Source organism: Pseudorca crassidens, chromosome 15 (assembly GCF_039906515.1).
Source record: "Pseudorca crassidens isolate mPseCra1 chromosome 15, mPseCra1.hap1, whole genome shotgun sequence".
Lineage (NCBI taxonomy): Eukaryota > Metazoa > Chordata > Mammalia > Artiodactyla > Delphinidae > Pseudorca > Pseudorca crassidens.
Window position 1 is genome coordinate 71,506,461 of NC_090310.1, and position 15,756 is coordinate 71,522,216.

The 15,756-nt window shown below is 48.9% G+C and overlaps 1 protein-coding gene across 13 annotated transcripts in view; it reads right to left on the reverse strand.

Annotated features, from left to right (window-relative positions):
- Positions 1-15,756, reverse strand: part of PTPRT (protein tyrosine phosphatase receptor type T) — a 1,092,462-nt gene that overhangs the window by 39,493 nt on the left and 1,037,213 nt on the right. For 7 of the 13 annotated variants that reach the window (XM_067708176.1, XM_067708175.1, XM_067708174.1 and 4 more), the window contains 4 exons: positions 11,735-11,771; positions 10,274-10,371; positions 7,110-7,226; positions 2,969-3,123 (listed from right to left, as the gene is read on the reverse strand). In XM_067708176.1, coding sequence (XP_067564277.1) covers positions 2,969-3,123; positions 7,110-7,226; positions 10,274-10,371; positions 11,735-11,771 — 407 coding nt within the window. Of the gene's footprint in view, positions 1-2,968; positions 3,124-7,109; positions 7,227-7,930; positions 7,991-10,273; positions 10,372-11,734; positions 11,772-15,756 lie in introns of all 13 variants that reach the window. The other 6 variants (XM_067708171.1, XM_067708170.1, XM_067708168.1 and 3 more) reach the window with 1 other exon arrangement.

Here is a 15,756-nt window from a genome sequence, read left to right on the forward strand (position 1 = left end):
AGCTGGGACTTTCCCCCAGGCAGTCTGGCTCCAGAGCTTGTGCTCGTACACCTCCTCTCTTAATAAGATAACGTACGCTTAGACAACACGGATGCATGCAGTTTGCTCATCTGATGGGTAAAGAGAATCCACCTACATATGCCGGGCACCCTGGAAATGCCTGGAAACGTGTCTTCCCCACCCCACTTCCCTCCCTCCATCTCTCCCTTCCTTCTGTCTTCTTCAGTGAATGGGTTGATGGATGGAAGCAAGGAGGGAGAGACAAGAGAGATCAGAGGAGGTAACTGAGACGGCAGAAACCAGGTCCTCTGAGCTGTCCCAACGGACTCACAGAGAGTGAGTCCTGAGCACCATGTCCAAAGCCTTGGGTTTGTCTCCACGTGCACCTGCTTTTTCAGGATCATGAGGCAGCAGCATCAGTAAACCAGAGCAGCCGACAGTCCTGAGACCCGGCTCCAGAATCAAGGCCCCTGATACATACTCGACTCTGACCGCTGGTGGCTTCCTTTCAGAAAATCTCAGGCCAAGTACAAAAGAGCAAAAGAACTCAATGAGACCCCATGGGCCATGGCCAGACCTTCCCAGATCAGTGGGTTCCAAAATCATAGCACCGAACGAGAGACAAATAGGGCATTTGCTTTAAATGCATATAGTTTCGGAAGTGAAGGCCAGACTGCCAGGAGGCCCATCTCCACTGCGTTTTCATTTCCCTCACGGAAACAAGTGTCTTTGCTTGACAATGCGAAAATAAAAGGAAACGAAAAGAGGAAGGGCGATGGACCAGGAAAGAAAGCAATGTTGAATGACCATAAATGCAAGGAGGACAGGCGGTGGACCAATCGACACCCACAATGGTCTGGAGAGTAAACCCTTGGAAATGCATCCTCCATCATCTGGCAAGTCTTTGATCTTGGTAAAATTTCATGGTTTGAATTGAGTAAAATCTGCCTTGTACTTGCCCCAGAATGCCTCCCCCCAAATCAAAACCCCCAGAAGGGACCCCCAATCAGGCTGGGCCTCAGGGTCTAGGAGGGAACCCAAAGAGCCACTCGTCCACGTCTTCTCCCAAGTCTCATCCTCGACCTGTTTTAGGAGAAAGCAGCAGCCCGACTTGATTTTGAATCTTGGATCCACCACTAGTGGACAAGCTGCCTGGCGTCTGTGAGCCTCAGTTTTCTCACATGACACTCTTCCCTACAGGGTTCTTGGGAGGATTGATCCGTTTATTTCAGCCTCACAGAGCAATTAAGCACACGCCATTTGGGGTCAGACCCCTGGGATCAAACCCTGGCTCGACCACTGACTAGCTGTGTGACCTTGGGTGAATGACTCAATCTCTCTGGGTTTCAATACCCTCTTCCATAAAATGAGGCTGATGATAATAGCATTAATAGCACAGTACACGTGAATTGCATGAAATTATGCTGAAAAAGCACAATGCGCATCAATTGCTTAGCCCTGTGCCTGGTTACGTGGCCATCTATTATAAATGTTTGCTACCTGTAGTCACCAGATGTTTATTGAGCACTAGATGCTGGGCTCGGGAGTGGGGATGTGAAGATAAGTCAGACATGGTTCCTGTCCTGAAGGATTAACAGTCTGGGGAGAGGGACAGCATCGAGAGGCAGAGAACAGTATATGATATTTTTAAGTGCTTACTATATGTCTGGAATTCTCTTAGGTACCTAGTATATGTTGGCCAACCCACTTAATCTTCAGGACAGCCTCAGGAGGGGGCACCACTCTGCTCAGGTGTGTCAGGGTGACTTGGTATGGAGACACAGACACAGGGGCGTCATGCTAGGAGGGCCTGATAAATGCTTGCCATTATCTCCCTTTCTTCCTTACCCCTGCTCTGGCTGCTCTCTGGGATATGGGACTTGGGGTGAACATTTTATTGTCCTCGAATTGTCATGAGATGTAAAGCAGAGACTATATGCGGAATGCTTAGAGAGCCCACGGGGCGATCCGTATGGCCTCCTAATCTTCAATGGACTCATCCGTGAAATGGGCTTTCTAGTTCACACCTCGCTGTTGTGGCGAAGGTAGATGGGTGCTGTGTGAGAAAGGGGTGGCTCTGAGACACCTACAGCTTATGGTGTCTCTCCTTGACTTGGCTCAAGACCTTGCCTGACGTGGACACTGCCAGGGCAGAGATAATCTGCAGTTAAGAGCATGCGGGGTCTGAAAAGATGGACCAGGCCCAAGGTCACACTGGAAAAGAGAGGCGCTGGCAGGGGAGGAAGCGAGCATGCTAGTTGGCCTTCAGATCTGGACATCCACCCTCCTCCAATTCCTAATGCCCTTGACATGATACTTCATCTCCGTTTAGGAGGATTCCAGGATGTGCTCATCACTCCCAATGTGACTTTCTGGGTCAGAGCTGAAAATATCCCTTCTCCATAAAAAGCTAAAACCCGACACTGTCCATTTACTCTCTACAAAGGACCCCGCAGGCCAGCAATTGATTTTAAAAATAAGAGAAATGAAGAGAAGCACACTTCCGCGGGGGCACCCTGCCGCCACGCCAAGGGCGAGCGTCTGGAGAAAATCATGTTAAATATCCTGGCTCTGCCATTTCACACCTGTGTGACCCGAGCACAGTATCTACCTTCTTAGCGCCTCGGTTTTCTCATCTGTAAAATGGGAATGACAATAATGGCCACCTCTCAAGGTTGGGTGAGAAGTAAATGAAGTAATGCAGGTGAAGTGCATGTGTAGCAGATGCTGTCAGTGCCAAGCCCACATCCTCAGGGTCTTTACTGTTTCAGGGCAACAGCAATAATAACAACTGCTACTGCTACTATTAGTATTATTGTTGTTAGACTTAGGACCCTGGTCTCATCAGAAAGGGCTGGGAAGAGGGAACACAGGCAAAGAATAAAGGCCACTGGACAAGAGAGTACCCCCTCACCAAGAGTGCAGAGCTGCAAAGGCCTCCTTGTTTAGGGCGGAGCCTTTCACTTACCTGCAGTGGACCACTATGGGCCCAGCTTCTGGGGGATTGAGGAACTTGACCTGGCGGACAAAGCCGAGGAGGCCGGTGGCATAGCAGGGGACGCCGTGGTCGGGCCAGCTGGTGAAGTGGAAGAGGCGGAGCTCCCGGATCTCATGGTAGCCTTTCTGAGGAGAGAACGGCCCTCTGTTCCTCCAGCTGCTGCCCCCAGCCACCCTGCCCAGCACCCATGGGGAGCCACGAGGCCATGAGCACTTAGGGTCCAGCTTCCCTGCTGTCAGGGAGGGCAAGGCCCTCAAAGGGTTAATAGGTGTTGCTGCGCAGAGTGATTCTGCATCTCTTACATCTGGGAACTTCGGAAGTAAATAAAGTGAAACTGATGGTTCTACTGCAGGACTTCTCAGAGCCTTTACTGTGCTAACATACACGCTGAATTCCCAAGGGGGCTTATAACATTCACACTGTTTGCCCAGGGGACCCTCTTTTGATAAGTGTTTTTCAGCAGAACAGATTCAGAAAAATGTTAGACTTCAACTCCAAGTTCGAGTTGTTTCCAGGGGAATACAAGGCCTTTCACTGATTGAGGACTGGTGTCCTTCAGTTCTCCAGTCTGGTCTATGATACTCTCCAGGACTTTCAAAATTAAAAAGGCAGACTTCTTTATTAATTAGATTCTCATTTAGAATGATAAAATATGAAACAAACAAAAGCAGAGCTTCTCTGACTGACGGGGGTGGTGGGGCCTGGAGCTCCCATCGTTCCCCTTCCCCTCCCCGCACCCTCCACATAGACATGCTCCAGGCCAAATGGCAGTTCTTGACTAGTCTATGGTCAGGTTATGCCTCTGAGCCTTTGCTTATGCACTGCCCCTACCTACCTTTCTCTACCTAGCAATCTCCTGCAGATACTAGAGGCGCTGAATAGGAAGAGTGTTCGATGGTTCATTTTTTCAGTTAAAAGATATTCACCGAGGGTTACCTGTGCCTAGCCTTGTGCTAGGCACTAGGAAGGTGGAAATAAAGGCCAAGTCCCTGTCCCTGGAACAGCTCATGGTCCAGTGGGGGAGGCAGGCCCCTAAGTGGACCTTTAATTCCATTAAAGTGCATAAAGGAGTGTCAGCTAATCCCATTAGGGAGAGGAGAAATCAGAGAAGGCTTCCTGAAGGAGGGGATGCCTGACCTGAGTCTTGAAACATATTAATAATGAAAATAATAGCTAACGTTTATTAAGCATCGACTATGTGCCTGTCACTCTTCTGATTTCTTCAATGTATTAATTAATTTAATCCCATATCAATCCTCATATTATCATCTCCATTTTAGGGATGAGGAAAGTGAGGCTAAGCAAGGCTAAGGAACATGCCCAAGGTCACACAACTAGTAAGCTGTAAAGTTACAGTCTAAAGCCTAGCTGTCTGGCTCCACAGTCTGTCCTCCTAATCGTATGATACACTGAGGCTAAGTATTACCCAGTGGAAGGATGGAGGGATTCCTAGGCAGAGAGGCAGTTGGGGCAAAGGCCTGGGGACAGGACTTAGCAGAGTACGTGAAAAGAATCACAAACAGCCCAGGGCAATTCCAGAGAAGAGTGGAAGACAGGCAATGACGACAGCGGGATGGGGTGGGGCGGGGGCGGGGTGGTGGTGGGGAGGCTGGGCTGGTACTGAGTGCTGCAAGGTTTTGTATCCCACTTTAAGGCCTTTGGGTTTTATCCCAGAGTCATCGGGGAGCTATAGGGAGGCTGCCCAGATAGTTGCACAGGAGAGGAAATGCATCACCAGATGGGCGTCTTGGAAGGATCACACTAGCCGCTACGTGGAGGAAGGATTTGCGGGGTGGTGCTGGTGGGCTGTGTAGAGGGCGCCAGGTCCCCTTTCCTGGGCCAGTGCACCCATCCCCAGCTACCCTGACCTTGGCTGTGGACAGCTAAAAATTACCCCTTCAGAAAGTTGCTCTCAGCTGAACAGGAACCACCTCCTTTGGGAGTGGGGGATGGGCAGCTGGCATTCAGTGACCAACCGATTTTGTCAGTTTGCCCAGGGCTGAGGGGTTTCCCAGGACATGGGATTTTCAGTGCTAAAGCCAGGGTGGTCCTGGGCAAACCAGGATAATGGGTTACTCTCATGGATGTGCCAAAGAACCCTTTGCCTCAAGATGGGTCCAACTCTGTGGTGTAACTCATGCCCCAGATCTCCCTGTGGGACCAGGCCACATCCTTGCTCAGCTCCTTCCCCGCCCTGTACTGCCTCCCTCACCCCCCTTCTCCCCTGGGTTCTTCCTCAACACATCATCAAGGGCACCCAAATCCCTACCTCAGGCTCTGCTTCCTAGAAACCTAAACTAAGACTGTGGGCAAGACTAGAGACAGAAGCCCCGTCAGGAGGCAGCTGCAGGGTCTGGGCAGGAGTGAACAAAGGCTGGGGTTAAAGCGCTGACAGAAGAACTGAAGTAGAAGTTAAAACAGCTTCGAGAATACTCAGAGTTTTTCACCCCACCCTCGAAATCAGCTCAGCCCCTGAAGCCCTCGTTCAAGCCCACACCACCTGCACTGCAACTGTTTATCAAGGGTCCTCTCTTCCTGGTGGGACTGTGTTCTCTTCAAGGGACAGACAACGCTTCCTGTTTATTATTTGTGGATCCCCAGGAACTGATTCTGAGCTGATAACCCAGGCAGTGTTTGCTGAGCACCTGTGGAGAGGCTGGCTAAGTTGAGTTAATCCTCCGAGGCCCGTGGAGACCTTGAAGGGTGTCTTCCTATGGGTAATAGCTTCCCTGCTGATTGAAAGAAAGACAAAAAGACAGCCTGAGAAACGACGATGACTCCTCAACACACTGGGTGGGCTGCAGTTCCCCAAGGCCTGGGTGGGCTGCAGTTCCCCAAGGCCTCCCCTTGGCTCAGAGTCTGGTCCCCAGTCACCCAGCTCACGCCCAGCACCAACCACCAAGTATGGGAGCTGAGGCTGGTGTTTGTGGCGCTACGTTCCAGGCCTCAGCTGCAGGAGCGCTGGCTGCTAGTGACTCACACGTGCCCCCTTTTCTGGAGACGTGCTCTTAGCCGACAGGAGCCCACCCTGGAGGTTACCCCGCAGCGGCTGGTCCGCAGCCAGTCAGTGGACTGAGTACAGCAAGCGGGCACCTCTGCGGTGTGTTTACGCTCCAGAGGCCCCCATGGGTCAGGCCTAGGCTAGACCTTGCCCGAGACTCTGAACTTGGCCTGCCCCTTCCTCTTTCCTCTCCAGCTTCTCTTGCTGACTTACAAGTTTCTCTGGGAGCGCTCCCTTGATACACCACATATAAGGGAAACCTTGTCTCAGGCTCTGCTTCTAAGGAACCCAGCCTAAGATCACAGCAATGTACCTTGTAGCTGAGGGGCGTCCTTCCCTCCTGGCTCTTCATCTGAGTCTGCAGATACGGGCCTTTAGGAGCCCAGGGGTTGGAGGGGGCAGTGTTGGGAGCAAACAGTGTGTCCTGCCAGCACCGTGCATGCAGGAAGGGCACCATGCATGTGCCTGCTTTGGCACTCACAAGGACCTGTCAATCCCCAAGGGCACAGTGCTCAGAGCACCGAAGTCCCTGGTGTTTTTGCATCCTCAGGCCTGTGGCCACTTGGTTCATTAATGATGTTACTTTTAGAAAATGGCAGCTATGGTTTTGACAACTGTCTCCAGACACTGGTAAATGTCCCTGTGGGACAGTCACCCCCAGCTGAGAACCACAGGCCTAGAACATGTCAAGATCTTCTTTCCCCTCCAGACTCTGCATGGTTCTTTCCCTCTTCCTGGGATAATATTCCTCCTGCTCTTCCCTTGGCTGGCTCTTTCTCATCCTTCACTGTCTGCTTAAATGCCTCCTCCTCCTGGAGGTCCTCTCTGATCACCCCATCCTCCCGTGGATTTCTGTCTCCCCAGCTTGGCATGTTTCCTCTGTGGCTTTTATTACCATATGTCATTATGCTATTTGTCTGGCGAATTCTATTTGTCCCTCCTGCTAGACGCAGGGTCCTTTGGAGCAGGGTCCTCGTCCAAGCTGATTGCCGATCTCTCATTGGTGCAGGGTGGGTACAGAGCAGCCCCTTGGTCGCTGCCATGTCCTGGATGAACAAACAAGCTGGCGTGCCTGGAGGGCAGGCTGCACGCGGCCGCAGGGAAGCTTACCTTCTGGACTGTGAAGGTGCGGATGATGTACTCTGCCAGGGGCTCTGTTTCGATCAGGGTGACTTTAATGTCTCCGTAGACCTCCATGTCATCCGGCCAGTATCGCACACACTTCACCTGTGGGCAAGGACAGGGACGGTACGAGTGAGTGGGCGGCTGAGCGTGTGTGGCCATCTCATCTGGCTTCCCGTCCGAATAAACTCAAGGGCGACCTTGGTGGACTTTCAGTCAAGGCATTCTCAGCTGGCCGGGGAGGGTAAAATACACAGGGACCAGCTCACTCCTAGAGGAACTGGAGCCGCGGGGGATAACGGTGGTACCTCCTTTGGCAGAGCTCCTGGTACTTTTCAAATCCATTCCCACACTAAGAGATCAACTAGATCTGGGTGAGATAGGCAGGTGGTGATCTCCCCACTGTACAGATGAACATCATACTCAAGTCGGGAGGTTTGGTGACTTGTCCAAGGTCACGTGGCCAGTTTTCTACCTTTGGCTGAGTCCTCTTTTTCTGCGATAGGCTGGGGCAGCTGAGTAGTATCAGCAGAGCAGAGATGAGAATAAAAGGTGGGAACAGTGAGGAGGTGGAAGCAGACATGGCGGGGAGAGGGTCATTAATATTACGAGGGGGCTGGAAGGAGAAAGGCTCGTTGCTGGGAAAAGGAAGGAAGGTGCTGGGCTCAAAAGGAAGACGTTTGCAACTGCTCTCTGCCCCAGGGGTGGGTGCAGAGGCCGTGAACAAGCCACTCCCACACCTGGTTCTGAGTCACATGCCGCAGGAGGAAAAAGAGATCGCTTTCCCCGTAAAAGAACAAAAGTATTACCATTCCGGGGGACGCCGAGCGGCTTAGAGTGGCATTTCCCACAGTGTGTCCCGCTGGGTGCTGATAGGTGTTAGGTAAAAAACAAGAAACAAAAACAAACAAAAAAAGGTTTTGTGGTCAAATGAGTTTGGGAAATGCTGGATTAAACAAAGTTAAATAGGCCACTTCGCTACAGGACTGCTCGGCTCGTTCACGTGCTAACGCTAATGTGCTTTTCGACTCTCCGAAAGGGGCAACGAGTACACAGCATTTCCCAAACGTATTTAACCATGGAACCCCCTGTTCGCTAAGCATCATGCAGACTAGCATCCCGTGGAACCCACTTAGGGAAATGCTGATTTAGTGCAACAGGGTTTAGAGGCAAACGGATGCATTGCTTCGTTCTAACGCTGTAGCTGAGTAGCTTCCAGAAAGTACTGAAACCTCTCTGAGCCTCAGCTTCCTATGAATAACGATTGCTAACACTAACTGCTTGCAGTGTCCAGCTCTCCTTGCTGAGTGTTCTACAAATACTTTAAACGGATTACTTGAATTATTACTTATCATCACACCCTGATGAAGTAGATATTATTATTAGCCCCATTTTACAGATGAGGAATCAGAAGCACAGGGGGGCTAAGAAAATTGCCCAAGGTCAACTGTCAGTAAGGGATGGAGCTAGGATGCAAAGCCAGGCCCTCTGAATAATTACCAGGAACATCGCCTTGTACAACTGCTGTGAGGTAAAGTGAAGTAACGCATAGTGCACAACAGTGTCGGCACAGAGCTTCGCTCCTAGCAGGAGTTTCATGAAGAAATTGCTCTCCTGTCCCCTGTCCCAATTCGAATTAGACTCACAATCAAGGGACTCTGTCTCCAGTGGGGGGGACATGTTATAGAACAGGCTGGAATGTGCCTCTGAATTCTTAAATCCTGGGCTGGACATTTTGTCCACAGTAGCTGCTCCCTGGGCCTGAGTCCCTGGGGCGCAGTCTTGAGTAGGGGGACCATGACCACGAGAACGAGAGACAGGAGTCAGAGATCGTGGCCGGGTGACTTCAGGGCATTCACTCCACTCCTTTGGGTCTGTTTCCTCATCTGTAAAACTGGGCAATGGACTAAATAAGAGTGGGCTCAAGGACAAAGTCTCTTCTGGCCCTCAATTCCTGTTAGGCCACGAGATGTCCAAAGCCCTTTGCTGAATCATGACTGACAGCCCGGATTCTCCCCCTTCCCGTTATCTTGGAGGCCAGGACTCTTCATTTTAATGGATTATCTGGTTCTTGCCAGAAGAAAAACTTACCTGCCCTGTCTTTAGTTAGCTCATGTGGTAAGTAGAGAGGCCCTCTTGATTCTAGCGTCTGTGCACCCAGCACCCACCCACCCACATGCCACGGTTTACCAAGTAGGCGAAAGCAAAAGCTGGGAAGAGAGTCCCATTTCTAAGCCCCAGGAGTAGCTAAGGAGCACACAGGAGAGAGTCGAGACAGAGCAGAGTGAGAGACCAAGGTCTAAACCCTGAAGAATGTCAAGGTTTCGAGGAACAAAGGGTCAGATGCTGCTGAGAGGTTGAGTACAATGAGAAGAGAGAAATGGCTATTGGATTTGTCAACATGAAGGATGCTGGGGATACTGACGAATCACTGTGGGTGGGATAGAGGGAGCAGCTACACTGCAGTGGGTGGAAGAGAACGGGAGTGAAGCAGCAGAGCCTGTGTGTGAGATTTCAGGGTCTGGCAGAAAAGCAGGGACAGGAGCAGCAGTTTCGTTTTGCCTGCTTTATACTTTTAAGGGAGAAGGTACTCAGGATGTCTGTATGCTGAGGGAAATAATCTAGCAATGGGAAAGAGAATTACTTTCCAAGCGAGAGGGGGAGAATGAGACATTCTTGAGCGGAATCTGTGATTCAAGGCACTAGGAATTGCCTTTGAAAGGGCAAGAGTCACTTCTCCTATCGCATTAGGCTGCACCATAAGAAACAGATGATATTCTACCATTTGGGGTCAACAAAAACAGCCATGTCTTATGGTTCAGCCTGATAATAGAGGAGAAGAATGAGAAGATGGCTGTAGACACAAGTAGGATGCAGCTTTGCGGTGTGAAGATGAACATTCACGTCTGATGGCTGTAATTCCCTCAAAGTCTATGAGATGACGTCATCAGCGGACAGTGAGGGTGGAGAAAGGGGCGAGAGGGTTTTGAAGGGAAAAGATGTTCCTCGACTATGAACAGGAGGGAGGACTTCTCCCGCATAGGGTGCCGTGAGGGTGAAATGTGGAACGGGAGGCACCTGGCACAGAGAGATGCTGGGCAGTGGAATGCCAGCCAGCAAACTCCATCCCGGTACCCATGGGAGGGGCTTACCCTGCCCACTTCCACGAGGTTTGTGACCATGACGATGCTGGCCGAGTTCTCCTGCCAGATCATTCTCCAGAAGTCCTTTACGGTCTCCTGCATGGGACCTGCCAACAGAGAAGGTGTCAGGGTCAGACTGCAATGGCAAGGAAGCAGGCAAGAGGCTTGTCCCTCCCGGCTGGTCAGTCAAGGCTCCGGATGGGTGAGTAAGAGGGAGGTCAGCGATTCCTATGGGGACACAAGTAGCGGAGACTGGGGACTGAAGCGTGTGAGGTCAGAGTGTGCACGAGAAAAGCCACACTCCAGCTGGCAGGGTCTGCAGCGTCCCCTGGAAATGCCCGCAGGTTCTCCTCTTCATCGCCCTCCTGCTCAGACCCTTGCCACCAGCCCCACTTTCCCGCCAACCCATCACCTTATATTAGGGGTTAATGACATAGCTTAAGGGAGTTTTCAAAAATTGGGCTCCAGAACCTCAGTGAGAGATGGGAAGGAAATTGGGGTGGGGGTGGGGTGGGAGGGCAGAGGAGCTGCCAGGAGTCAGATGCTGAGAGCACAGACAGAAGATGCCCGATTCTGAGCTTGACAAATGCATTTGTCTGGAGCCTGGACAGAAAGGAGGGAAGAAAAACAGACAAGAAATGGGACACAGAATCTGAGAGTCCAAAGCAATTTCCTTGGAAATTTCTCTTTCAATGTCCTGGGCCTCCATCATTTTTAAAATTACAAGAGTAATAAGTGTATCTGATACAAAATTTTGAATGCCATTTTTCTGTACAAATATATATATATATGTGTGTATATATATTGTATTTGCTATAATAAGCGTTATATCTATTATACGTATTTTCCCATGCCCTTAAAAACTCTTACCTGCCATGACATTTTTCATAGCTGCATAATTTTCCATAACATGGAAGTGTCACACTTGAACCAATCTACCAATTGATGGTCAGTTAAGATTTTTCACTTTTTTCCCTGTTAGATAACACTGTGAAGGGTATCTTATTATATGTGTCACTGTCCACGTATATATAATCATCCACACGATTTCCTCCCAGCACAGTTTGAGAGGTATAGTCATTTTTAAGTCTTCTGATAACATCCTGGTAAGTTGCTTTCTAGGAGTGCCGGCTGCCTCTCTCTCCCGTGCACACGTCCATCGAGGAGATGAGGCACCGAGAGCTCCAGGTCCGAATGGTGGATACTGACGGCACATGCCTGAGGCTGATGCTTTTGGTCCAGGGCCCATCTCTCTTGACCATTTCCTAGTGACACCTCCTTCCTCTCTCCCTTACGTCCCTCCCCCCATAGCTGAACTTGTCACCTCCTTCCTTCCCAAACAAATGAACAACCTCGAGACCTCGGGAGGCTCTCCAGCCCTGCTCCTATATGACTTCTTGGCTGGTAGAAGCTCATTCCTCTCCTCCAGTGTAAGGCAAGGGCCCTTTAGAGGAAAAGGAGGGCACTTACCTTGAGTAGCAATGTAGTGCCGAGGTCGGTGGTACCCCTGGATGACAAAAGAAAAGTACAGTGAAGCTTACAAACAGCACAGTACCAATAATTATCCTTTCCAAGGCTCGGTCTCTTCATAAGCAAAACGAAACTAGCGTTAGACATTTCCCAGGGCAGTGGCACAGATTAAATAAGATAATGCACGTAAAATGCTTAGTCCATCGCTAAATGTTAGCTATTATTATAGTTCCTTGTGAGGGGCCCGTACAGGCTTGCCTTGGAGCCACGGACTGGGAGCAAAAGTCAGATGGCCATCAGTTATGGCTATGCACCCAGAAAAAGGTGGAGAAGGAATTTTCAGGTTTCTGTGGGACATCAACCACCACCAAGTCTTTCCTGAGCCGTGATTACATGCAGAACACTGTGCAAGGCCCCGTAAGGCACCTGAAAGAAGAAAACAATCACCTTGCTGGCTCCTCGCATCAGTAACAATTAGGAAAAGATGTCACACTGCCTCTCCGTGCTACATGGCTGGGCTTGGAACTGAAGTTCCTTTCATTTGGGGGGGTGGGGAACCCCAGGTAGGTGTGCCCTAGAGACTGATACAGCCACTTTCAGATTCAGAGATCAGTTTCTGATTTCCCTGTACATTTCAGAGTCTTCAGTAGGCCCTGCTGGGCTCTGATGTGTGGTTACTCTGGTGCCCCATAATCCTAATCATTGGGGAACGGTTGAGGACAACCTTCTCTTTTGTCTGGGCATGTCCTACATGGAGGGTCCCCTTTTTTGCTACAGAGAGGAAGTATATCATATTGGGTAGAAGTTCAAGTTTTGGAGACAGATCTGCACTTAGTACATAACATTGAACGTGATTAGTATTTATTGAATGAGTAAATACACGAATGAAAGGATAAATCAAAAAAATATATATATGCCAATTATGGAGCCTGTTGGTGGAGAGGGTGTTGGAAAGTCCTGAAACTCCACTTTCTTTTATAGTTAACAATCTCAGGGAAAACAGTCCGAAAGTCTAATGAACGCCTATTTTTGTCTTAAACGTTGCTGATGAGTCTTTGTGTTCTGCTGAGGAGGATGAGCTGCCTCAAGACCCTCTTCTTTAGGAAATCAAATAGAAAAGTCATCGGCATGGTTCGTGGAGAAACAGACATGATGGTGTCTCAGAAGTTCTGGATCTACTTTCTGATTCAAAGATTCATTTCTAAGTCCCCTGTACATCTCTCTACCTCAGACTTCCACCTGCTCCATAAATATTTAGTAGGTACTTTGTAAGAATTACCTGGCATACTCTAGTAACACCTGGGGTGACTGTCAATAACAACCCAAGGCCAGTGTCATGGCCACAACTGTTGGATTAACCACCAGGAATCAACAGCCCCACCTAAACTCTCTGTTTGCGTGGTCCTGTCTTCTTAGTGGGGTTGTCAGCTTCTTGAGGACACACACTGCCTCCTAAGTTTAAAAAAATTTTCTGTGGAGCCTAGCACCGTGTGAATCTCAGAGCAAATGCCCAATAAACAAGCTGTTGAGAGACCAACCAGAAAGGCAGCATATAGTTATTAGAGAAATGCACATCAAAACCACAATGGGGTACCACCTCATGCTGGTCAGAATAGCCATCATTCAAAAGTCTCCAAATAACATGCTGGCGAGGGTGTGGACAAGAGGGAACCCTCCTACACTGTCAGTGGGAATGTAAATTGGTGCAGCCACTGTGGAAAACAGTATGGAGGTCCCTCAAAAAAACTAGAGTTGCCATATGATGCAGCAATCCCACTCTTGGGCATATATCTGGACAAAATTATAATTCAAAGAGATACACGCAGCCCTATGTTCATAGCAGCACTATTCAGAATAGCCAAGACATGGAAACAACCTAAATGTCCACTGACAGATGAATGGATAAAGAAGATGTGGTACATATATACAATGGAATACTACTTGGCCATAAAAAGAATGAAATAATGCCATTTGCAGTGACATGGATGGACCTAGAGATTATCATACTGAGTGAAGTAAGTCAGAAAGAGAGAGACAAATACCATATGATATCACTTACATGTGGAATCTAAAATATGACACAAATGAACTTATTTATGAAACAGAAACAGACTCACAGACATAGAGGACAGACTTGTGGTTGCCAAGGGGGAGAGGGGGTGGGGAGGGATGGATTGGGAATTTGGGATTACCAGATGCAAACTAGTATATATAGAAACAACAAAGTCCTAGTGTATAGCACAGGGAACTATATTCAATATCCTGTGATAAACTATAATGGAAAAGAATATGACAAAGAATGTATATATATAACTGAATCACTGTGCTGTTCAGCAGAAATTAACACAACATTGTAAATCAACTACGTTTCAACAAAATAAATTAAAAAAAATAAGAAAGGCAGCATAGCATGGTAGTTTTATGCATGGACTCTGAATTTAAACTGCCTGGGTGTGAATCCTGGCTCTGTCCCTTTTAGGCTGTGTGGTCTGGGGCAGGTTACTTAACCTCCTTGTGCTTCTATTAATTTTTGCTGTTAAATGGGGATAACAGCATTTATATTACAGCCTTGCTGTTAGGGTTGTGAGTTAATATATGACAGTTATTATGTATCAGGCACTAGTCTAGGATTTAACATATATGTCTTTGCTATTATTATTATTTTGTTATGTATCTGGAAAGCATTCACTGAGTGCCTACCATGATTAAAAAGTCTGTTTTGGCCATCACGGAGATCCTGAGATGGGAAGCCCTTCCCTCCCCTTTGCTTTCCTGCTCTGCCTATAAATGTAGTAACTGAGCCCTTCTCTGAGCCGTGAGGGGTAGGAAGGAAGATGAGAGGCACAAAGAGCTCTCTGTTCCTTTGAGTTAAGATGGACAGTGATTCCCAGGCTCACAGGAAGAATTAGACTACGGGAGTCTTCTTGAGTAGGCTTGGGAATAGAAAATAGTACCCTACAGCGTGGAAAGATGCGGTTTCTCAAGTCCATCCTCTTCTGTCATCCCCACATCATTCCTTCTTACAGCCTTCATCCTCCCTGATCTGGGCCAAGACAATAGCCTCATGCTGGCCTCCCTGCCTCCAGTCCAGTCCCAGAGTCCATCTGCTTCCTGCCAGAATGAACTCCCCAGCGTACATCTGATTATGTTGTTTCCCCACTTAAAAGCCTGCAGTGGCTCCCGTTGCCTGTACAATGATGTCCACATGCCTTAGCTTGGGACTAATCCCCTGTCTCCATCCTCATCTCCAGCCTCATTTCCAGTTGTCCCTCTCCGGGCCCTTCCATGTTCCCTTTGCCCCAGCTTCCCACACTGCACTTCAAATGAGCCCTCCTTCCTCCTAAGCCCTGCAGGGCTTGGTAGATGCCCAGTTAACACCCTTACAATGTATGTTGCAACAAGTTTTTTTTTTTTTTTTTTTTTTAATATTTTCTCCTTCTGGGCCATGGGACAGGCCACCCAGAGCTGGGTATAGTTTTCAGCAGAGACTGGTCGGTGGCATACATGCATGAATATGTCTCTGAGGTGAGGTTGGGGCATTCCCTTAAGGCCTTAATTGGCAGACAAAAGGCAAAAGACAAAATGCATGGGATTTGGAAGATTCTAACACACTTCAAAGTCAATGGGATGAAATTCTGAGCAAGAAATTCACATTTCAACTGTGGGAGTCAGACGACTTGGTTTCACTATTTTGTTCATTCGTTTGCTCACTCAGTCCTTCAATATTCAATTGACAGGTATTAACTGAGGATCTACTACTCTGTACAAGGCACTGGAAGTACAAAAGTGGACCTGACGGATGTGGGCTCAGATTCTGAGCAGCTTGTAGACATCAACAAACTGGGATAAGGGCCACCAAGAGCAAGATGTGCCAGGAGGCCAGAGAAGTGTTCTCTGAGGTCATGGCAGTTGAACTGGCCCCTTAAGCCTAGTTTGGGCGTCTCAACATCCCTGTTATTCCCATTTCATCCCTTCAGCAATATTCTCAGTTTTCCTACCACCCTCCCCACGGCTCACTGGCT